General features: G+C 50.6%; 2 protein-coding genes across 3 annotated transcripts in view; one reads left to right on the top strand and one right to left on the bottom strand.

The window, feature by feature from the left end:
* Positions 1-1798: 1798 nt before the first annotated feature.
* On the bottom strand, positions 1799-10818 carry Nefh (neurofilament heavy chain). 2 transcript variants are annotated; one of them, XM_057773112.1, is made up of 5 exons: positions 9839-10818; positions 7867-8066; positions 6856-6980; positions 3886-4228; positions 1799-3669 (listed from the first exon to the last, which is right to left on the bottom strand). In XM_057773112.1, exons 1-5 carry the CDS (start codon positions 10719-10721, stop codon positions 2371-2373), a joined length of 2850 nt encoding a protein of 949 aa, XP_057629095.1. In that variant the 5' UTR covers positions 10722-10818; the 3' UTR covers positions 1799-2370. The 2 variants fall into 2 exon arrangements, with proteins under 2 accessions (XP_057629095.1, XP_057629094.1); XM_057773111.1 differs by having other exon boundaries at positions 1799-4228.
* Ap1b1 (adaptor related protein complex 1 subunit beta 1) overlaps positions 10592-24045 on the top strand; it is a 104798-nt gene continuing 91344 nt past the window's right edge. The window contains exon 1 of the mRNA XM_057773114.1: positions 10592-10732. The gene's annotated coding sequence lies outside the window, so the exon portion shown is untranslated. The remainder of the gene's footprint in view (positions 10733-24045) is intronic.

Genomic DNA, 24045 nt, shown 5'->3' with positions numbered 1-24045 from the left:
TACATAAACCAGGGGTGGTGGTACACACAGAGAACCCCAGCCCTTGGGTTCCATGTCATTCTCTACATAGTGAATTAGAAGCTAGCCTGGACTACACAAGACCCTATCTCAAAAGAGTGATGCCCACACAGACTACAGATAATGTATTCAATATCATGGCTACTCTTCATATTTGTCATAAGAAAATCTGGAGTATTCAGATGACTGACATTTTTAGGCAAGCTACATGGGGGAGAGCCAGGCGAGATGGTATATGCCTGTAATAATGGTATTCAGAAGGCTGAGGCAAGGACTGTTAGTACTGATTTTATTTCTTTTGCCTTTCAGATCTCCACTTTATGTGCAGATGTGGCTATGTGCTAGGGCCTATGGATGTCTGATTTCTCCAGAGCAGATAGCTCAGAAAATTAATGTTCAGTTGTCAGAATCCTTGACCATGCTGATAAGTGGTTATTTGCCAGGGACCAAGGTGCATGCCTATAATCCTAGCCCTCAGAAGGTGGAAGCAGAAATTCAGGGTCATCCAGGAACATAACAAGTTAAAAGTAACCCTGGGATACATGAGACTGTGTCAAAAAATATTTTTATCTACAGGTGATCGCCCTTGGCATTCTTTTAATAATTCAATCTTTGTGACAGATGGAGGTGGGTGCCGAAGATGACATGTGGATCCTAGCCTGGAGTGTGAACCAGAACTCTGGGGTGTGGTGAGGGTGGGGCACGCTCCTTCCCTGCAGTATCACCATTTATTCTTGATCATAGCGACTCCTGCTTTAGTCACTGTTACTCAGAGCCCTCTGTAAAGCGGTGTCTTTAGCCAAAGAGAGCTGGTAAAGAAGGGGATTTATCACTTCAAGGAATGGCCACAAGCTGTGGATTGGATCATTAGGAAATCCACCATAAGTATCTTGTTCATTTCACCTCAGACTATCTTACCGTAGCTCTGGAAACATGACTGCCTACAGCTCCTGACTCACATCTCATGACCAAGTTTAAAATCCCAGAAAAGAGGTTCATTGGCTATTCTGGGTCAATCCTCAGAGTGACCAGAGGAAGGAAATAAGAAACGTTATAGCCGAGAGCCATCTAGTGGGGGTGGGGGAAAGGTGAGGAACAGAGAAACAATTCCTGGGAGAGGTGTTGAGCAAGCAGAATAAGGGGTCATGCCAGTCCTACCAAGGATTCAACAGTGAGGGCGCCATAGAAACCTGCAGGACTGTAGCTTTCAGAGCCAGGTATAGTGGTAGATTCAGGCAACCCCAGACATTTGGGAGGTAGAGAGAGGAAGACAAGTTCCAGATAACCCTGGGCATTTAAGCAAGACACTGTCGCAAATAAAACTATAAAAGGGGTGGGAGTTGGGAGCGAGAAAGGTAAAATCCATGCCCAGAGAAGCACATTGGGTGTAAATTAGGTGATTGCTGTCGTCTTCACCACAGATGAGTTAGCCATGTGTGGCCTCTTATATAAGGTACTTCTTATGGTCCATGAACCATTCAGCATCCTCCTGAGGCTCACTGTTCCCAGGCATCCCAGCATCCATGTACATAGGGTAAACTGGGGTTGGGCAAAGTGTGGATTTTCCCTATGCCTCCCTCTCAGATTGTGACATCAACAGTGAGCAGTCAGGAGTCTGCGGCTCCCAGGTGATGCTGATGAGGGTGATCCATGAACCATATGCAGGAATGATGCTTCAGGCCAACAGCACAGACCTGGTGTAACATCCAGACCTCCCGTCCCTGTCCCCAGCCTTCCCAGGGGAAGACAACAAATAAGAACAGCCACAATTTTATTTTAGAAGCACTTGGTTTTATTGCACAGAAGCAATTGAAAGTGGACTCAGTGGAAAGTACGCCCTGGCATGGTTCTGTGGCCAGTGCCCTGCTTCACCTGCTGCAGCTCTTCTAGGAGAGTGCTGGGGAAGGGCCTGACCACTCCTTTGGAAAACAAGAAGGCATTTGGGAATAGGTTACATTTCAAGCATAATGCATTTCTAACTGCTCATTCATTATTGCGGCCATCTGTCATTGTACATACAGGAAGTAAATGCACTTATTTGGAAAGGAGGGGGCAGTTTTTAGTCAAGTGGTTTTCATGTAGCATTCAGCATACATCACGTTCGGCTACAATAAGCTATCATAATTGTCCATCACCTGAGGTGGGCTTGGGATGTGGGGGGTCGGGGTTCAGGGTATCTTCTCTTGCTAACTTAATCCTACTAGAAATTCCTGTTTGGTGAGGGCAAGCCCATCATCTAAACACTGCTGCTTCTTACAGAGAGGAAAGGAAGAAATAAAACTTATTGCACTGACCCTTAAGTACCGGGACCCTCCTGAGTTTCTTTGGCTGTTCTGGTGTTCCTGTGTCAGCCTACTTCTCCCCCTTGGTAGCCTTGTCCTCTGTGGCCTTCTCTGGGGGCTGGCTATCTTTTTGGTCTGTGCTAGAGGATTTTTCTGCCTTTTCCGTCTTGGGTTTGCCAGGCTCTTTGGAAAGGCTCTTGTCTTCCTCCTTGGCCTTGGCCTCTGTCTTGGGCTTCTCCTCGGGCTTCTTGGACTCCGTGGCCTTCTCTTCCTTGCTGTCTTTCTTCTCTGGTGCTGCCGGCATCTCTTCTTTCTGTGGCTTTTCCTTCTCTGCGGGTTTGCTGAGTTCTTTGGCCTTGGTGTCATCTGCTTCTGCCTTGGGCATCTCTGTCTTCTCTTCCTTCACCTCTGTCTTGGCAGGAGTCTCCTTTTCTGGGGTCGCTGCTTTTTTCTTCTCTCCAGACTCTTCCTTCTTGGCTTCCACTGTAGCAGCCTTCTCCTCCACCTTGGGCTTTGGTGGCTCCTTCTTGGGTGGTTCATCTTTCTTGACCGCCTTCTCCTCCGTTTTTGGTGTAGCAGGGGTCTTCTCTTCCTCCACTTTCTTTGAGGGTTCTTTGGCTTTCACCTCCTCCTTCACAGGAGACTTCACCTCTTCCTTCTTGGGAGCTTCCTTCTCAGGAGCCTTGGCATCTTCCTTCTCAGGGGACTTGACTTTCTCTGGGGACTTGACCTCCTCCTTGGCAGGACTTTTGGCCTGCTGGGGAGATTTGGTGTCTGCAGGGTACTTTACTTCCTCCTTCCCCGGAGTCTTGGCTTCTGGAGATTTCACATCAAGAGTCTTGGCCTTCTCAGGAGACTTCAATTCCTCCTTCACTGGGCTCTTAGCCTTCTCAGGGGATTTCACCTCAACTGGAGGCTTGACCTCTTCCTTCACAGGGGACTTGGCCTTCTCAGGAGACTTGACCACTGCTGGTGATTTTGCCTCTTCCTTCTCTGGGGACTTGGCTTGAGCTGGAGATGTTGCTTCTTCCTTGACTGGGGACTTGGCCTTCTCTGGAGATTTTACTTCAGCTGGGGACTTCACTCCTTCCTTTACAGGAGACTTGGACTCCTCAGCTGGGGATGTTGCACCTTCCTTCACAGGGGTCTTGACCTTCTCTGGAGATTTAACTTCAGCAGGAGATTTTACCTCAGCTGGTGACTTGGCCTCAGCCGGAGATTTTACCTCAGCTGGTGACTTGGCTTCAGCTGGAGATTTTACCTCAGATGGTGACTTGGCTGCAGCTGGAGATTTTACCTCAGCTGGTGACTTGGCCTCAGCTGGAGATTTTACCTCAGCTGGTGACTTGGCCTCAGCTGGTGACTTGGCCTCAGCTGGAGATTTTACCTCAGCTGGTGACTTAGCCTCAGTTGGTGACTTGGCTGCAGCTGGGGACTTGGCCTCAGTTGGTGACTTGGCTGCAGCTGGAGATTTTACCTCAGCTGGTGACTTGGTCTCGGTTGGTGACTTGGCCTCAGCTGGAGATTTTACCTCAGCTGGTGACTTGGTCTCGGTTGGTGACTTGGCCTCAGCTGGTGACTTGGCATCTTCCTTCACAGGAGGCTTGGTTTCCTTTTCTGGAGATGCGGCCTCTTCTGCAGGGGGAGATGTTACTTCTTCTCCTCCTCCTTCTGTCTCTTCTTCACCTTCTTCCTCCTCTTTGGCCTCTTTTTCCTCTTCTTCTGTCACTTCTTCAGTCAGCTGGATCTCTTCTGTCTGCTCCTCCACAATCACTGTTTCCTTCTCTGACTTTTCTACCACTTTTATCATCTCTTCACTTTTGACCTTTATGTGAGTGGATGTGGAGGGAATTTTCGGGAGTGCCTCGGTAAGAGAGAAGGGACTTGGACCAAAGCCAATCCGACACTCTTCGCCTTCCAGAAGCTTTCTGTGGAATGGGTAATGAGAAACACCATTAACTCAGAGCAGACCTGCAGGTTTGCAATCTTTCTTGGCTTTTTTGGAAGTCCCATTGCATTCAATGACAGGGTTTGGTGAATGAAGGATATGAATGAATGGCAGGAATTTCATTTTCATCCCCCTTTTTTTCTTCTTTCCTTCCTCTCTCCTCCCCATTGCTCTCCTGTTTTTCTCTGGTGCTGAGGACTGAGCCATGTTAAGAACACTCTCCACCAGGTCACAGGCTCAGCAGGAAGCACTGTCAGAATGGAGAACGTTCCCGTGGCCACCCACAGAGCCTGACCTTTATGGGAGGAAATGTCTCCCTAAAGAATGTCCTCAGTAGAAAACTCCTACATTGACAACTGTCTCTTAACTAAAACCTAATTTAAGAGAAAGTTGGAGGGTTTGGGGTTATGGCTCAGTGGTACATTGCTGGTCCAGTGTGTATGAGGTCCCGGGTTTGGAAAAAGAGATGTGACTACTGGGGCGACTGGAAGTTGTGCAAAACCTCTACGTGCACACTGCACACACACTGCGCACACACTGCGCACACACTGTGCAGGTACACTGCATGCACACACTGTGCACACTGTGCAGGCACATGGCATGCACACACTGCGCGCACACTGTGCAGGTACACGGCATGCGCACACTGCATGCACACTGCAGGTACATGGCATGCGCACACTGATCACACACTGTGTAGGTACACTGCATGCGCACACTGTGCACACTGTGCAGGCACACGGCATGCACACACTGATCACACACTGTGCAGGTACACGGCATGCGCACACTGATCACACGCTGTGCAGGTACACTGCATGCGCACACTGTACACACAGACCCTAAGATGAAAAATAAATCCCTCCCATGGCTGAAAGAAAAAAAGCTGGGAACAAGTAAGCCCATACTTATAAATTTAGTTTGAGGTTTGGGAGTATTGCCGATTCGAATTGTCCCATCACCTCTTACAGCCGTTCTCTGGGATCTGTCCTTTCACTTAGCTACTCACTAGGTGGTGACCTTACCCAAGGCCCTAAGGGCTCGCTCTCCTCACTGGTAGAGACTCCAGAGTCCCTACTCAGAAGGCTGTTTCTGTGACATGATGACTGCCAAAGGCTTGGCGGAGGGCCTGCTTGGGAAGAACAGTGTTTTCCAAGTGGAACAGCTGGCATTACTCCGGCTCTTGGTAAACTACAGATCTCAATCCAGCAGCCTGGGGCAGAGCCCCGGCCTGTCTTTCTAACTCAGAGATCACTCTGATTCCTGGTTAGTGCACTGTACTGAGTAGCAGATTAGACCAGAGCAAGGAGGTAGGCAGTCAAGGGTCACCAACCAGAAGAGGCCTTCATGTTGTCAGCCCTGCTAGACTGGGAGGGCTCATCTTTGGGCACTGCTCTTCTCATGGCTGCCATTCAGTAAGCACTGTGCCCAGGAGAACCTGTGTCAGCCGGATTTCCCTATGAACAGGACTGGCTGAGCCTCCCAACAGTCCATGGTATGCATGCTGTTCCTGTCATCTCCGCCTATCCTTGCAAGGAATAAAGGCCTGGTGAGCTAAGGTGGGCTTATAATGGTTCCTGACTAGCTAAACACCTCTTTTCCTCTAAAGCAAGTCTCTGACTAGCTGGGTTTGGGGTAGATAAAGACTTTAAACTGTAAGTCACAGTCAGAAAGAAAACAAGTCACTCTTGAGCCAATGAGATAGCTCAGTGGGTAAGCACACCTACCATGGAGCCCAAGGACTTGGGAAATTTGATATTCAGGACCCACATGGTGGAAGCAAAACAAAACAAAACAAAACAAAACAAACAAAAAAAAAACAACTCCCCAAACTGTCTTCTCCACACACACACACACACACACACACCCTCAAACCTCCATATGTGTGTGCATGCTGGCACACACACATATACAAATAAATAAATAAAATGTAATTAAAAGAAAATAAGCTTCAAGAGTCCTGCCTCTTTGGAAGTAGAATAGCTGTGAGGGGCTGAGGGCAGGGACAACAAGGCGTCTCGTAAGGGTGTGCAGTTTGAATCTGGGATGGTGAGATAGCTCTGAATGGATGGGGATTACGCAAATGCTCTTCACATCCTAAACTGTTGATTTAAAATACTTAAATGGCAAATTTTAAGATACAAGGTTTCTCTACATAACAATCTGGCTGTCCTGGAACCTGCTTTGTAGACCAGGCTGGCCTCAAACTCACAGAGCTCCAGCTGCCTCTGTCTCCAGAGTACTGGGATTAAAGACGTGTACCACCACTGCCCAACATGATAAGGATTTTAAAACATTTTTAAAATTTTATTATGTGTATGTGTGGGTGTGGGTACATGTCTGCATGCATTGTTGGGGACAATTTTCAGGGTTCTACATTGTCTCAAGGCTCTGAGAACACGGGCTCTATATAGCTCAAGGCTCTGAAAACATAGGGCTCTATATTACTCAAGGCTCTGAGAACACAGGGCTCTATACTGTCTCAAGGCTCTGAGAACATGGGGCTCTATACTGTCTCAAGGCTCTGAGAACACAGGGTTCTATACTGTCTCAAGGCTCTGAGAACATGGGGCTCTATATGGTCTCAAGGCTCCTGGGCCATCTCACCTGTAGGCAGCAATCTCGATATCCAGGGCCATCTTGACATTGAGCAGGTCCTGGTACTCTCGGAGCTGCGCCGCCATCTCCCACTTGGTGTTTCTCAGCTCATTATCCAGCTGCTGAATAGCATCCTGGGGATAACAGATCAGGCAAGTCATCTGCCAGCTGGTACTTGGCCCTCAGTTCCAGGTAAGCTGGGGCCACGCTGCTCAGCCACCTGGCTGGGGACAAAGCCCCACCCTGTCAAAACTGTAAGCTGCTCATGTACAGACATGAAAAATAAATCTAGATCAGAAATCTCAGCCTGAGGAAAGACCTGGAATGAGACACCACAGACATTGACTCAGTAAGTAAAACGATGGGTGAACTTTTGCAGATGTCTTAAGACAATGCTCCATGGAAGGGTTGAAGTGTAGCCCCGTGGTAGGACACTTGAGTAGCATCCTACACAGGGCCCTGGGGAGAGAGCAGTTTTAGCTACTCTGTTTTCTATTCTTTCCAAAAGTGCCTGCAAGTGTCTGCTCTTTGATTACCTGCCAAGGCAGAGGGTCCCCAGAAGCATACTGAATAAAGATGAAACTTCTTCCCACTGGAACACTGCGTAAAGTGAACCTTTACAACTACCTTTTGCCTCCTGCGTTGTTATGTTTTTCCAGTTCCCAATGTTTCTGTAATCACGTTTATTTATTTATCCAGTCCTAAGAAAGTGACACTTTTCTCCCCAAGGTTGTTTTTGATCAAAGAAATCTGCCAAGGCTGTCCCTCCAGCCACAGACTCTGGTGACAAGTAATAGAATACCCTCTCTACCAAGATTAGGCTGAGCATTCATATTTAAGAGGTAAATTATTCATTAGGTGCTAGGATGGAGCCCAGGACCTCATGCATGCTGGGAAGGCAAGACCTCTACCACTGAGCTATATCCCTGCACTGGTGATCTTCACAGTCTGCAACACTGCGATGTCTGACTCAGAGACCAGGATCCTTCGCTAAGAAAGTGATTCCCTCCTCCTGCTCACCTGGTAGGATGCGATGTCTGCCTGATGACGGTCCTCTAGCTCAGAGCGCTGCCTTTCCAGTGATTCCTTGGTGCTTTTCAGCGCCTCCAACTCTGTGGTCCTGGCTTGCAGCTGCCGCCGATACTCTGTTATCTCCTCCTGTGCCGAGCGCATGGCATCTGTATTCACCTTGGCTGCCTCTGACAGTCGATCCAACCTCACTGAATAAGGGAGGAACCAGGGCACAGGGTTAGGCACACCTGAACTTGGGTTCCAAGTTGGGCCCAGATCTGGAAGGAGACATGCATGGGTTGAAGATGTGCCAAGGTGTTAATCCACCCCGTCCTGTGACAGCCCAAAAGCTCTTGTCCAAAGGCATCCAGCCAGCGAGTGGCAGGATTCAAATTTAGTCTATTTGGTTTTAAAAAAACAGACTGGCTCTCCCTAAACTCAGGAGAAAGGAAGGGCCTGGCAGAGTTCCTTAACAAAGGGCTGGCATACTGAGGGGTTCAGGTGGGAAACCTAGCCATGAAGCCTAATGCAGGCTTGTGGAAGAAGTTAGCATCCCTGAGTCACGGGACATGAAAGCTGTGGGAGTGGTCAGTTACAATGTAGTCATGGTAACTCCCCGCAGATATTGCAGAGTCCAAGGTCACAGGGGAGCCCAAGGCCTGTGTACCAATCCGTTTCCCATTCCTCTATCTGACTTCATTCTCTAGCACAGCAGCTTCTGAGCCAATTGAAGCCATACAATGGCCTCTGCCACCAACTCGCTCCTGGTTCTCAGATCATTCAGTGCAAATCTGAAATCGGTCTTAATCTCCTGAAAGGGAACATCCCACATTCAAGGGTTGACCCTGGTGGAAAGAAAGAGGCCAGCTAGTGGAGACATATATCCTCGGATGCTCTGCTTGGGTGAAGGGCAAACCTAAAAGAAGCGTTCCCCTCTGGGAGGAACCTTGCTGCAGGGACGGGGGAAGGGATGGTTCACTGCCACTGCAAAGGCTTGGGGCATGGAAAGGGGAATTCCAAGCATCTAAATCCTGGTATTCCTGGCTTTCCCTGGTGTTAGCAAGCTTTAAAATCACCCAAGTGAGGATTCTCAGCTACTATGGATGGCAGACAGCCTTGGAAAGCACCTCAGCTCTGCACTCTCCTGCCCAGGGTTATAGAGACGATGTCAAAGAGGATTCTGCATATAAGACTAGGAAACTCAGTGACTCCATGCCCCAGTCCTCAAAGAAACAAGAGCCAGAGAGGGTCAATGTTGGTCAAGGTCACCTTGCAGCTACTGGGCAGTAATTCAGGACTACTGCAGCCTAGCCTGTTCAGAATCCCTGGGAAGTTGGGTGAGAAAGGGAGATGGGAGGTCCCAGCTTTTGAGAGGAGAAAGGGTATATTTAATAATAGAGGCTGCCTCGGCCACTTGCAATCATGCGGTCCATGTGCTGGTTCCATACTGGCTAGAAAGGGCGTGAAAATGAAAGGCTCCTTTCATCTCACACAGAAGATTCCTAAAGTGGGGCATTATGTTATGTACTGAGTGAGTAGTAGGAAGAAGCATGGCACGTGTCAGCAGAATACTCCTGTGCCACCCTCTGCGAAGGGTGCGAGAAAGGGTGGGCAGAGTTGGCAGGACAAGCCGGTACTGGATACCCTGGAAGTCTAAATGGGGCTTCTTCAGTTTGAATGGGAGACTGGTCTGAAACTGGGGTCCGTCTAATAGTGTGGGGAACAGAGGGGTTAGCTAGCCCCAACGTCTAAGTACAGATATAAATATTATGAGGGTCGTCAACTAAAGGAAAATCCAAGGTTGGGGCGCCCCAAGGGAGAGCCGGAGTAAAACTGCTACTTTATGAGGCTGCATATGCACTCTGCAGAGGGTCCAGCAGCTTTAGGGAGGACACCTTGGTGAACCATCATCAGCTGCTCACTGGCCAGCCGGGGGTATGGGGGAGGGAGCGACCCCCTCCCAACCCACGCGTCCGCGCACCTCGGAACCACTCCTCCGACTGCAGCGTGCTCTGCACCGCATGGCCTTCGAGCTGCGCACGGATCTCCCGCAGCGCCGACGTCACGTCGCACTTGAGGGCGTCGCGCGCCTCGGCGTGCGCCTGCGCTTGCGCGGCACCGCAGCCCTGGATCTGCCCGAGCAGCTCGCCCACCTCCTCCTGGTGGTGGCGCCGCAGGTAGCCGCACTCCTCCTGCAGCGCCTGCGCCTTCTTCTGCAGCTCCACGCGCGCCGCCTCCGCCTCCTGCGCGAAGCGCGCTAGGGCGCGCGCCGCCGCCTCCGCCTCCTCGCGCTGCCGGGCCTCTTCGTCCAGCCGCTGTCGCACGTGCGCGATGTCCTCCAGCAGGTGCTCCTGCTCCAGGCGCAGCTGCCCGCGCGCCGCCCCCAGGCGCAGCACGGCGCCGCGCATCTCGCGCACCTCGCGCTCGTACAGCTCGCCCATGGCGGCTCGGCCAGCTTGCTGCTGTCGCAGCGCCGCCGCCTCGCCCTCCAGGCTGCGGTTGTGCGCCTCGAGCTGCCTCACCTTGTCGATGTAGCCCGCGAAGCGGTCGTTCAGAGCCTGCAGCTGTTCCTTTTCGCTGCGCGCCGCCGTCGCCGCCACCACGCAGCCCTCCGGCCCGTTGCTTAGTGTGTCTAGGGAGTCGGTGCTCGAGGCGGCGCCGGCTCCGCGGAAGCGGCTGGGCGAGGCGGACACGGAGCTCACAGACGTCCGCGTCCACGAGTGGAAGCCGCTGGAGGAGCCGGCCGCGGAGCGCGGACCGCCAGTGCCCGCCTTGCGGCCCAACGCGTAGTGCAGGCTGCCGCCTCCGTGCAGCGGAGCGAACGGGGCGCCCAGCAGCGCATCGGCGCCGCCGAAGCTCATCATGGCCGGAGCAGGTGCGGCCGCCGGCAGAGCGGGAGCGAGGGGCCGGGGCGGGTAGCACTGCGGCAGCTCCAGGACGCCGGCTCTTTTATATCCGCGGTGGCCGCGTCCGGCCCCTTGGCAGTGGGGGGCTGGGGAGGAGGGCCCCGCCCTCTCCACCTCCTCCCCCGCGGCCCCGGGCCGACCGGCTTCGCCGCAGTGAGAGGGGCGGGGCGGGGGGGGGGACCCAGGAGTTAAAGGGAATCGTCTCATCGTCAGCGAAGCCTCCCGAGGTCAGACCAAGGAGTAAAGGACTTCCGGAGCGGACAAGTGCAGACCTCCAGGTGCATGTAGGAAGACCCTTATTGGTGTGCTCAGAATTTGAGGGCCTCTGAAATAGGAAGAGGGCTTGAGAACTGGTGGGCAGGGTGCTTGCGAGTTGAAGCGATGGGAGACTGTGCAGTGATTAGTACGAGAGGACCCCTCATGAGAGGCGACACAAGGTTCCCTAATAGAGAAGACCTTGAGATGAGGAGTACAGAGACCACAACCACCCATGGAGGGATTCTGAATGACGTTGCATGAGGGACGCTACCGAGGATAAATGAGGACCCCCTAGCTGGAGGTGCAGAGTTCCCCTGATAGTTAGAGTAGCCACCCAAGAGGGGCTTAAGGAACTCTACCGCTGACATCGGGATAGAAAAGGGGGGCGTGGAGTTTGAAAGGACTGCAGAGCTACGCTGAGGGGACATGGGAAACTGCAGAAGGAGAAAGGGAACACAGGATGGGAGGGGAACTTGGAGCTCTCCAAAAAGTCCAGTAGTCAAGACCGGAAGTGGAGACTGCGTCTTTTCCAGCAAGGGAAACTGTCTGCGAAGAAGCAGAGGGTCCCTGCGTAGGCAGAAAGACCCTGCTGAGTGTGGAATCAGAGAACACCGAAGCCAGGTTCTGCAAACAGGGCGGGGGAGGGAGTCAGCTCTGTGCTTTGCTAGCCAAGTGACCTTGTACAAATTGTATTCTCTCCTGCTTGGTTTTCCCTTGCGTACAACAGGCAAGATGCAACTCCAAACCCCCAAGTGCTCCCAAGAGCTTCCTTCTCGGGGAGTCTCTGGCTGAATTTTGGGAAGGGAGCCCACATTGACAGTGGATGTCTAGCTCCCACGTTCTCACACCTGAGAAGTTTGTCTTTCTCCCTTCCTTGCCTGATTTTTCTGTTTCATCTTGTCACCCCATTCCTAGCCCCACAATAGATAAGCCTGTACCACAGGCACCCCTTCATGATCCCGAAGACGTGGTGGGTGGCTTTTCAGGTCCAAGTCTACCGCCCTCATGAGCCCCACAGTGGAGTCAGATAAAAGGGCGGCGGAGGGGCTCAGACTTGGAGGCCTTGCTGTGTTACAGGGCTGGCTCATTCTTCGTTTGTTCTTCTTGTCAAATGCCGCATTAGTGGAGCTTCTGTGCCGCAACCGCTTCAGCACCAGAGACAGAGACTACCGGGGCAGATTGATCTAGGCCTTTAAGAGTGGAGAGGTTCAAAGCTCTACCAGGCTTCACCCTTGTGCTGTGCGGGTGGGAACTCGGGAGGGGTGGGATGAATCATACCGCAGGGTCTCGAAATGACCTATCCTTGCATGTAAGTGACCCACCCCTGCATGTCCTGTCCAGTTCCTGGCTTTCTGTGAAGCTCTCCCTGTACACCTCCTCTACCAGGAGGAGAGAGAACCCCACTCCAGTGCCCACTGACAGGTGCTGGGAACCAGTGTAGATTTCTTCGGACCAGAACTTCTTCCAGGAAATTACCTCAAGTCCCACTGCACCCCAGTTTACTGTGGTTTTCTTTCTAGAGGGATCCTCAAGACAGAACGTGGCAGATTGACTAAAAAAGACCTCCGCAGGTCCCTATTTCCTTGCCCTCTGTTTTATTCCCAGCCTCTGGCTGCAGGCTGACTTGCTAGGGAAGTGATGGCGCTGTCCCTTTAACCACGTTTTACTGGAAGGAGAGTGCACTAGGGAGGAGGGGGAAGGGAGTTTCTAGTTTTTCATGGTGATGCAGAACAGAACATGATGAAGCATTTTCCCAATTTAAAGGGGTCCAGTCATCGTGCTGCTTGCAGGGCCAGAAGGGCTGTTTGGCAGGTGTTGTTGAAAGGATGAGGCACTGAAAAATGTCACTGGGGAGGGGGCCTGGGTAGGGACCCCCTTGCATCCAGATTGTTCCCCGTTTAGTTTTCATCTTGCTTGGAATTTTGCCATTAGATCCTTGTTCTTTTGAACAAAGATTCTTCAGCTGTCTGCAGAATGTGCATGATTTTCTTGGGTGTGGGAAGTCTGGTAAGCAGCTGATAGCAAAAAAGGAATGCAGGAAATGTGGGGTAAAGGGGTGACCATCAGATTGCACTGGGTGTGAGTTTTGTGGCTATAAGATGGACATGAATGCTGGTCCCCTGGTCAGTCCTTCAGCCTCACCTTCAGAAAGCTGTCTGTGGCCTCCATCACCCGGGCTTACGTCATCATCCCCTCCTGGGTTCTGTGGTCCCCAGTGCTAATCCCTGCAGTGCACTTCCAATCTGTCATTTGTCCTGGGTTCTGTGGTCCCCGGTGCTAATCCCTAGCATTATCCTTACCAATCTGTCATTGTGAGTGGATGGATGGGTGGATGGATGGATGGGTAGATGAACGAGTGAATTCTATTAGTTCTCTAGCAAAACATGGGATTCAGCAAGAACTAAGAATGATTCTTTTCTGAGACCTTGTGGTTCAAATTACTTTTGCCTCCCTTCCTGCATTGTTAACATTTAGCAGTGAATAAGGCAACATCTATACATCCGTCCACTTATTAAAGCCTCTGTTGTGTGTGATAGGCACACATTAGGTGATGATGTCACTGAATCTGGAGTCTACCTTCCCAGGTATCCCCTGGGGAAAATTCTCAGTCCTTCCCAGATCTCAGCCCAGAATGTTCTGGGGTACCTTTAAGATGATTCCAGGTGTGACTTGGATCCCCCCAGTATTCCATGTTATAGGTTTAGTTCCCAGAAAGTTGCCATCGGAAGATGGTAAAAATTTTAAGGAATTAAGTCCTGCTCAGAGGTCTTTAGGAACTGTGGACCTGCTCCTAAAGGAGGCTGAGACCTGGCTCTCCTTCCTCTCCTCTTCCTCCCATCTCCCTTCCTCTTCTCATCTTTCTCCCTTTCTTCCCTTCCCCCTTTCCTCCCCTCTTCCTCTTCCTTTCCCACCCCGTGTTAGTGAGAGTTTCTATTACTGTGATGAAATACCACAACCAAAAAGCAAGTTGGGGAGGAAAGGGTTTATTTCCACTTACACTTCCACCCTGTGGTCCATCAGTGAAGGAAGTCAGGACAGGAAATCAATCAGGACAGAATCCGGGAGGCTGGAGCTGATGCAGAAGCTATGGAAGGATACTTCTTACAGGCTTCTTCCTAGTGGCTTGTTCAGCCTGCTTTATTATAAAACCCAGGACTGCCAGCCTAGGGGTGGCACCACCTGCCATAGGTTGAGTCTCACATCAATCACTAGTTAAGAAGATACTTTACAACTGGGACTGATGGAGCATATGATCAACCCAGACTCTCTGAACGTGGCTGACTGAGAAGCCAGATGTGATGACTTACTACTGCTAGCACTTGAGAATCTGAGACAGGAGGATTGCTCTAAGTTCAAGATCAGTCTGGGCTACATAGTGCATTTCAGGCGAGCTTGGACTACAGAGTAAGAAGTGGGGATGTCAATGTGTCTTCCCAGAGCCTAGTCTTGGGAATCTTCCAGAGACAAGCATATATGCTGAAGTACCTAAGCTTATTTGCCCTTGAGCCTATCTTGCTTCAAGTATCTCCCAGACAAAATCCCAGTGGTCCATGGTGGAGGACTCACGTTCTGCTGTCCCAGGGCTGCTGCCTGCTCTCCATGGTCCTGGCTGCTGCTCCTTGAAACATATTTGCAGGGTGCAAGATAAAGCCGTGGCCTTCCTTGTGAGTACCCACAAGGTACTGCTGCCGCCACTTCTCTTGTTCAGTATTGCTGGTGAGTTCTGATAACTCAGAAGAATGAGGCTGTAGGGGACGGGTCCCTTCCCTCCTGTGTGTACAGCCCAGAATTTTCATACTGTATTGTCTTTGGTGCTGCCTCAGTGGTACCCCTCCACTGTGCAGGGATCCTTCTTACTTTACAGACATGTAAACTGAGGCCTGAGTGGGCTATCAGAATTAACTCAGTAATATAACGAACAGAACCCAGGGGCTCAAGTCACCCTCAGCTAGTACTGCACCACCCATTTCTCCACAGTAGAGGCCCAGATGTCTGGGGCGGGGAATGAGAAGTCAGAGGAGGAATGGCAGCTTTCTGGAGCTGAGATGGGGGAAAGGGTTTGGCCTCTGCTCTGAGTCTTGTGACCCAGTGTCAGCGTGCCCGGTTTACGTTTTGTTTTTAGTGTCAAGTGTTGGGGTCAGGCCCTCATGCGTGTTAAGAGCTCTTTCTCTTTGTTTTTTTTTTTTTTTTTTTTTTAAAGAGTATTGCATTTTGTATTAGCTACTTCTCTGTGACTGTGACAAAAACAAATGACCAAGGCAACTTATAGAAGGAACGGATTGTTACGGTTCAATATAGAGAGAAGAGTCCATTACAATCAGGAAATCATGGCAGCAGGAACAGCTGAGAACTCACATCTCAAGCCACAAGCAGCAAACAGAAACCTCAAAGCCCACCCTTAGGAACACCCTTTTCCTCCAGCAAAGCCACACCTCCTAAGTCTCCCTAAATGGTGCCACCAACTGGGGACCAAGTATTCAGGTACCAGGAATATGGAGACATCCCATTCCAAACACCACATGTTTACCTACTTACTTATCTTTTCTTTATGTGTGTGAGAGAATGCAGGTGCCGCACACTGGCCCCAGCTTGTGTATGGAGGTCGGAGGAAAGCTTGGCTCTCTCTTTCCTGCATGTGGGTCCCAGCACTCAGCCTGCCTACCCTTTCCTTCCCTTTCTCTTTCCCATATCTGGTAGCTACGCTGGCCTTAAATTCAGTATAGATCTGAAACTGACCTTGAACTCGTGTGCCTCTCAAATACTTTTCTCTCTTTCTCAACAATGTATTGCATTTGTGTGTGCGCATGCATGTGTGCATGGACTGATGCCATATGGACTGATGCTATGGCATGTGTGTAGTTAGAGAATAAGTTAGTTCTTGGCTTGGCAGCAAGTGCCTTTACCAACTGAACCATCTCACTAGCCCAACTGTTTCTCTTTTTCTAACTAAGGAGTGCCTTGTCTTCTCCCACGCACTGTAAGTTTTGTACAGAGAAATATCTGTTCGTGTTATCCACTGCTGATTTCCTCCAGTGCTTGGAATAGTGGTTGTGTACAGTAGGTGCTTAGCAAGCAATTGTGAAATGACAGCAATGCTCTGCCCGGTTAGCGGTAACACTCCAGCACCAGGCATGCGGACAGTTTCCGATCTCAGCTTGACAGGGCAGCCACCTCACAGGGTGCATATTACGGCCTCTGAAGAGAAAGAAACAAAGCAAATAAGCAGATTTCACAGACATAAAATTGCGGAACCAGAAAAGGCGAGTCTACAGGTGGCAGAGTGGGCAGGGCCTGAGCCTCCTCTCCCTTCCCGTACTTCCCCCTCCTCCTCCCTCCCCTTCTGTCTTCTCCCTCTAGCATGTGCCCCCTCCTTTCTCCTTAACCTTCATTCCTCCTGTCTCTCTTCCCACCTCTTCTTTCTACGATGTGTCCTCATTTGGTTGGACTTAAATCTGGTCTGTAGTAACGAGGAGGTAGCCTCCCCACCCCTACACCCTTTGAGAAACAAGCTGCAGTGACAGAATTATGTGCAGTTTTGCATCTTCCCTCGTAGCTCCACCCACGGCCTTACCACTGCTGGACCGCCTGGTGCGATGAAGCCTTCAGTAGTTCTGCATCCAGCCCACACATCTGATGCTCTGGGACTCGGTAGAGAGGGAAGCTGAATTCTCCTCGAAGGCTGGTGCTGGTGGGTGGGTGCACAGGTCTGGCTCACCCTATAGTCACCAGCTCCAATACCTATTCTGGGGTGTTGGGGCTGGTGAGATGGCTCAGTGGTTAAGAGCACTGACTGCTCCTCCAGAGGACCCGGGTTCAGTTCCCAGCACCCACATGGCAGCTCGCAGCTGTCTGTAGCTCCAGTTCAAGAGACTCTGACATCGTTATACCTATTCTGGGGTGTTTTGGTTGAGTGGCTTCTAAGATGGGGAGTGAAGTAGTCAATCTGTCTGTCCTGAGGGACCTTTGTCTAGTGACTCAGTAGGGCTTGCTCATCACAAGTGCCTTGCGGGTCTTAGAACTCTCCTTACCGGGAGCAAGGGGCTATGTACCAGCACACGTGAAGCTTGTGGTCTATGGAAAGGGAGAATGGTATTTGTTTATTTATCCTGAGAGTCAAACACAGAGGCCTTGCTCACGCAGCTAGCCAGTGCTCTCTGTACCTCCAGCTCTTGGCTTTATTTATTTTTCATTAATGATATTATTTTATGTGTTTGAGTGTTTTCTGTGCATGTCCTTCTGCACTGTGTGTGCCTGGTGCATGTGGAGATCAGAAGAGAATGAACGGTCCCCTGGGACTGGATTTGCAGATGTTTGTGAGCTGCCGCATGGGTCCTAGGAATTGAACAGGTCCTCTAGAAGGGCAGCCAGTTTTTGTAACCTCTGAGCCTCTCTTGTTTTGTTGCAAAGCAGGATCTTACTGCATAGCTTAGGCTGGCCTTGAACTCTCTATATAGCCTAGGCTGGACTCAAACTTGTTCCCTCTCTGCCTCTGCCATGTTCTGGGATTGTAGACATGTGCCACCACCCCTTGCCAATGCCTGTTTTTATGCCCAGCCTTTCATACCTGCAACCCTATAAAGTAAATTCTGTTACTATATCTACTTATACTCTGAGAGGTTGAGTAACTTGCCCCAAATCACACAGCTAGAATGTGTGTAAACTGGGATTCTTGTCCGGCCTCTGGGCTGGGCAGCAGATATGCTCAGCCATGAGACTGCCATCACGCGGCACTTCCACAGGCGCAGTGCAGCCAGCCCCTCTCCACTTCCTCACTGCTGCCTGAGGCTTTGGGTTCATCCTGGCACCTTGCGGGAAGTAAGGGGAGTTGAGCAATGGCTTTGGGTTTTCTACTTTTAGGTTTTTATCTTTTTTTTAGGTTGTCTTGGGAGGCATGGGAGAGGGAGAATTCCCAGGCGGCATAGTCAGGAAGTCAAAATGGTGATGAGCTTGGCTTCCTGATCTACCCAGTCCTGGAGACGCCTAAGACCAAAATGATGATGAGGATGATTGATTTTCACAGTGTAAATCTGAGCCATCCAGGAAGCAGTCGAGCGACTTCAGCATAGGAGCACCTGCCTCCTTGTTCCGGCTGCTGACATGTGGTACTGGCAACAGCTCTGTCAGAGCTACAGGGTCATCCTCCTGCAGAGTGGGACACTGAGGTCAGAGACAGAATGTGCCTGACAAGGCTGCCGGGAGAGGGGCTAGGGTGGTGGTGGCCATGCCACACTGAGGCTTCATCCACAGCCCAGAATAGGGAATGCCAGAATTTAGAGGGAGTTGTTGGACCTTGAAATAATTAACATTTGGCTTAAAACTTCATTGCTGGCTGGGCATAGTGGTGCACACCCTTAATCCCAGCACTTGGGAGGCAGAGATACCAGCCTGGTCTACATAGTGAATTCCAGGATAGCCAGAGCTACAGAGTGAGACCCTGTCTTGAAATAAAAAATGAAGCAAAAACAGACAAACAAGAAAATTTTATTCCTGGTGGTCAAGTTTAACAGGTGAACAAGGCAAGGCTGGGCTTTGAACGAGGTCTTTGGGGGCTTGGGGTGCAATTCAGCTGGTCCCCTGCACTACTTCAGCTGGCCGTGGTGAGCATGCCTGTAATCTCAGCTCTTGGGAGATAGAGGCAGGAGGATCAGAAGTTTAAGGTCGCCCTCAGGTCACAAGTTTGAAGATGGCCTTGGGAACATTAGACCCTGTCTCATACAAATAAATAAATAAGACTCTGCAACCCCAGGCTGGGTGGGGACGAGGCTTGTCCTTCCTGGGACTGCACACTCCGACTTGTCACTCCACAGACAAGCTGTGTGAGGACATAACCTGACAGCAGTGTGGCACTTGGTCAAAGGCAAGCGATGCCAGCGTGGAAGACGTGCCAGGAAAGTGTCTGAAGTCTGCCTCAGCCCTGACCACACATACTCACCCCACCCAAACACAGTCATACGTGGGCACACACATACACAAAATACTGTCCTTCATTCAGTACTGTGTGTTATGCTGAGTCCCAGGCTCCTTCATTCAGTACTGTATGTTATGCTGAGTCCCAGGCTCCTTCATTCAGTACTGTGCGTTGTGCTGAGTCCCAGGCCCCTTCATTCAGTACTGTGTGTTGTGCTGAGTCCCAGGCTCCTTCATTCAGTACTGTGTGTTATGCTGAGTCCCAGGCCCCTTCATTCAGTACTGTGTGTTGCGCTGAGTCCCAGGCTCCTTCATTCAGTACTGTGTGTTATGCTGAGTCCCAGGCTCATTCATTCAGTACTGTGTGTTGTGCTGAGTCCAAGGCTCATTCATTCAGTACTGTGTGTTATGCTGAGTCCAGGCTCCTTCATTCAGTACTGTGTGTTATGCTGAGTCCCAGGCTCCTTCATTCAGTACTGTGTGTTGTGCTGAGTCCCAGGCCCCTTCATTCAGTACTGTGTGTTATGCTGAGTCCCAGGCTCCTTCATTCAGTACTGTGTGTTATGCTGAGTCCCAGGCTCCTTCATTCAGTACTGTGTGTTGTGCTGAGTCCCAGGCCCCTTCATTCAGTACTGTGTGTTGTGCTGAGTCCCAGGCGCCTTCATTCAGTGCTGTGTGCTATGCTGAGTCCCAGGCTCCTTCAGATTATCTAGATCAGAATCTCTGAAGCGGTCTAGGGATGTCCCTTCTAAGTCAGTGCCCCTAAAGCAGAAGTTCCTTTACATCTGGTCTCTCCTACCCATCCATACCCCGTAAAGAGCCATGCTATAAAGTATCACACACACATTACTTCGTTTAGATGCCACAACAATGCAGCAAAGCTGTGGTGCCAACTGAGGTTAAGTCACCTGCCAGCACAGGCTGGGAGTGTAGCTCCATAGCAGAGTGCTTGCTAGCACCCATGAGGTCCTAAGTCCCATCCTTAGTGTTGAAAGAATGGCACCTGCCAAATACAGAACTAGAATTTGAAATTTCACACCTGACTTTGGAAGACCCCTGAACCACTCGAGAGCTTGTCTTCTCCCAGGATGCCCTCCTCATCCTCTGTGTGCCTCTTCCCTAGTGCTGTGTGACTTGCTCATTTCCTGAGCGTGTAACCTGGGACCTAGGTAATGATATGCACTGGAGTCACGGGTCCTTCCCAGCATGAGCCTTCAGGAGCAGGGAGTGATTCTTGCATCTAGGGGCCCAGGCTGTGCATGAATGGGCATTAATGAATGACTGGTGGGCGATCCCAGTTGAAGTGCTCCCACGGATTGGCCTGTAGGCAAACCTGTAATGTATTTTCTTAACTAGTGATTGGTATGGGAGGGTCCAGTCCATTGTGGGTGGGGCCACCCCTGGGTTGGTGGTTCTGGGTTCTTTAAGAAAGCAGGCTAAACAAACCACAGGAAGCAAACCAGTAAGCAGCACTCTTCCATGGACTCTGCATCAGCTCCCGCCTCCAGATTCCTGCTCTGACTTCCCTCAGCAATGGAGTATATTCTGAGACTCAATGGAAATAAATTCCAAGTTCTTTATGGTCAGGGTATGTGTTCACAGCAAGAGAAAACTTTAGACATCAGTGCCTGGATTGCAGGCTTGCACCACCATTGTCCACACACCATGTGTGTGTATGTGTGTGTGTGTATACACCTGGGTTAAGGATAGGATGCAAGGCCCCATACACACTAGACAAGTATCTTACCACTAAGCTACACCCCCACCAGTCTTCCATCTTCAATACTTTGTAGATGATAAGACAACCCGAGATTCAGCAAACTACATCCTCCGAGTATTTCTCCTCCCTCCCCTCCCCTCTTTCCTCTCTTCTCCTCCCTCTTCTCGTTTTCATCCTGCTCTTCCTTCTGTTCTCTGTCTCTCTCTCCCCCATCACACTACTGGACATAACCCTCGGGACTTACACACAGTAGCCAAGCTCTTCCCCCAGGTCTGAGAATTTCTAGTGAACATAAAATTTGCTACCTTACTGAGCAGATCCCTGGTGATGCATCCAGATGTTTGCAGTGGCCATAGTGCTTGCTCCCCGTGTGATCTAGAGCCTCCCTCTGGAGTGGGACTAACCTAAAGCTGGGTGCCAGCACTACCACGTCTGGCTAGGCGTCTTAGCCACCATCTTCTTTCCGGGTCTCGGTTTCTGCCTTTGTCAGGTGGAGAAATTATGGTTCCAGTGGGAGCCGTTGGTGTCACTGGGCTTAGGGAGAAAACTCAGTAAACAAAACTGGTGGTGGGTGGGGGAGTCTATGTTGTCTGGACCCTGGAGGAGTTCCTAGGGCTTTGCACTCCCTAACTCCTCCCTCTGGGGCCATTATGATAGTGTCAGGGAGAAGGAGGACAGGTGGGGTCCTGTGTGGAAGGCCTCTGAGGCTGCAGGTGTTCTCTGCTCAGCCTGGGGTGTCTCCGGGCTGGCAGCAGCTTCTGGGGAGCGGTCCTAGCTGTGTGCAGTTGGAGGGCTGATGCTAGGATGGCCGTACTGCATTCACAGCAAGTACCATGGGCGAAGGACACTTCTGCCACCACATCCCTCTGGTAGCAGTGACTGTGGGACTAGGGTCTCCCAAAACTGCAGGATCAGATGGGTTGATTTGCTTTGTTTTGTTTTGTTTTTCAAGACAGGGTTTCTCTGTGTAACAGCCCTGGCTGTCTTGGAACTAGCTCTTGTAGACCAGTCTGGCCTTGAACTCACAGAGATCTGTCTATCTCTGCCTCCCATGAACTGGAATTAAAGGCATGTGTTCTCACTGAACCTGAATTTGCTGATTGAACTAGCCGGCCAATAAGCCCCAGGGATCTTCCCACCACCCCTCTTCAGGGCTGGAAGTATAGATACGTACACACCACCATGCCAGGCTCTTGACACAGGTGCTAGGGATTGCAAATTTAGTTTAGGTTTGCTTTTCTTTTTTTTAGTTTTTCAAGATGGTTTCTCTGTGTAGGTCCGGCTCTCCTGGAACTTGCTTGGTAGATCAGGCTACCTCAAATTCAGAGAGCTCTCTGCCTCTTGAGTACTGGATTAAAGGCATGCACCACCATGCCTGACTGCCTGACAGACCCTTCACACGTCACAGAGACACTTACACATCCATGTTTCTGTTACACTACTAACAGCGACTGGGCTGTGGATCAGCCTCGATGTTTATGTCCCCAGAAAATGTATAAGAAAAGAAAGTGGGTCATACACACTTAGTCACTGTTGTATGACTGTGAGGAAATAAAATGACCAAGGCAACTTATAAAAGAAAGAATTTAATTGGCATATGGTTTTAGAGGGTTAGAGTCCATGATGGCTGAGCAAAGGCATGGTGGCAAGGAATAGCTGAGAGCTCACATCTTCTTAATCCACAAGCAGGAGGGGGGAGGGAGTGGAAAGGAGAAAGGGAGGGAGAGAGAGAGCTAATTTTGCTTGGCATGGGTTTTTAAAACCTCGAAGCTCCCCGCCCCCCTCCCCCGATCCTGTCACACACCTTCTCCAATGAGGCCACGCTTCTAATCCATCCCAAACAGTTCTGCCAACTGGGGCCCCGAGTATTGAAATACATGAGTATGGAAGCCGTTGATTTCAGATCACTATAAACTCAATGGCGCCGTCTTCAGCTTGAAGGAGAATGCACTTATGGCACAGCAGAAAAATGGATGGGACTGGAAAACGTGTTACGTGAAACAAACCAGCTGCAGAAGGACAAACACGGCTTGTTCTCTCTCATTTTGTAAATCTTAGACTTTGCTTTCTAGGATTTTTTTTTTTTTTTGAGACAGGGTTTCTCTGTGTAACCCTGGCTGTCCTGTAATTCACTCTGTAGACCAGGCTGGCCTGGAACTGGGAGACCCATCTACCTCTATCTCCTGAGTGCTAGGATTAAAGGCATGCACCACCACCCCAGGGCCTAGTATTTATTTCTGTTTCTTTTTGTCGTGTGTGTGTGTGTGTGTGTGTGAGAGAGAGAGAGAGAGAGAGAGAGAGAGAGAGAGAGAGAGAGAGAGAGAGAGAGAGTTGGTATGTGTGTATCAATACAAATAACCAGAGGCCAGAGAAATCAGGGAGCTGGAAATAGAGGCCATCAAGCTACCTGATGTGGGTTCTGGGAAATGAACTCAGGTCCTCTGGAAGACCAGTATGAGCTCTTAACTCCTGAGACATGGCTCCAACCCTGGGTCCTAGACTTTACGTAGGTGTGTAGGGTCATTTATATATAACGTGGAAGCAGAAGCAAATGGGGAAGGGAGAAGACTGGAGAGTTTGGAGAAGAGAGTACGGAGGCTGAGTTTGTTCAAAGCGCATGCTGTACTTGCATAAAGTATGACACTCCTCACTGTACAACGAATGCTGATAACAGATATTGCTAGGAGAATTAGATGAGAAGCTACATGTCTGGCACATCATGAATATACCCTAAAATGTTCTCTACTCAGGTGTTATATAGATAGTCCTCCCTCCTCTGGAGAAGTCTGCGAGAAGGAAGGGGCCTGGCCTGTATCAGCTGCAGGAGAAGGGGAGGGAGGGCTAGCAAGGCTCGCGCCTCCCTGGGTGGCATTCCAAGTGCTGGCTAGATCAGACCATGGGTTGGCTGGGGATTGGTGCCTCCTCTGCCCAGGGGTGGCTTCCTTCAGCCCTTGTAGTTGTTCTCTTGGGGCTAATGTCACTCAGGGCACTCCGCATGAACAGAACAGGAACTCCCCACAGTATATCCTGCTGGTGCTTGGAACCCGGGAGGAGGAGGATGGCAAGGTCCCTGGGTTCTGAGATGGAGACGCCTTGCTACAGCTGTGTGGCCATCACTGCTCAGGCCTTGGTTACCTTTCTGTAAATGGGCCCTGACTGGAGCCCCCTTGTCAGATCGTCCTGGGGATCATGGAGACTGGCAGTGTCTGTTCATCAGTGCCTATATTCTCTGATCCCTGCCTTGCCCCAGAACAATATTCTCAGTCGCTGTCAGAAAGTGATCAGCATCCAAGTGCCTTTTATGATACCATCCCAGCCACCTTGCCAGTGAGTTACGTCACAGTCTGTCTTGTCCTGGATTCTCATCTTCCCTGTGGCCTCTCCCACCTGGACCCT

Source organism: Chionomys nivalis, chromosome 6, assembly GCF_950005125.1.
Source record: "Chionomys nivalis chromosome 6, mChiNiv1.1, whole genome shotgun sequence".
In the NCBI taxonomy this organism is placed as follows: domain Eukaryota; kingdom Metazoa; phylum Chordata; class Mammalia; order Rodentia; family Cricetidae; genus Chionomys; species Chionomys nivalis.
The sequence above is the reverse complement of the archived record's forward strand: the minus strand, read 5'-3'. Positions and strand labels throughout refer to the sequence as shown.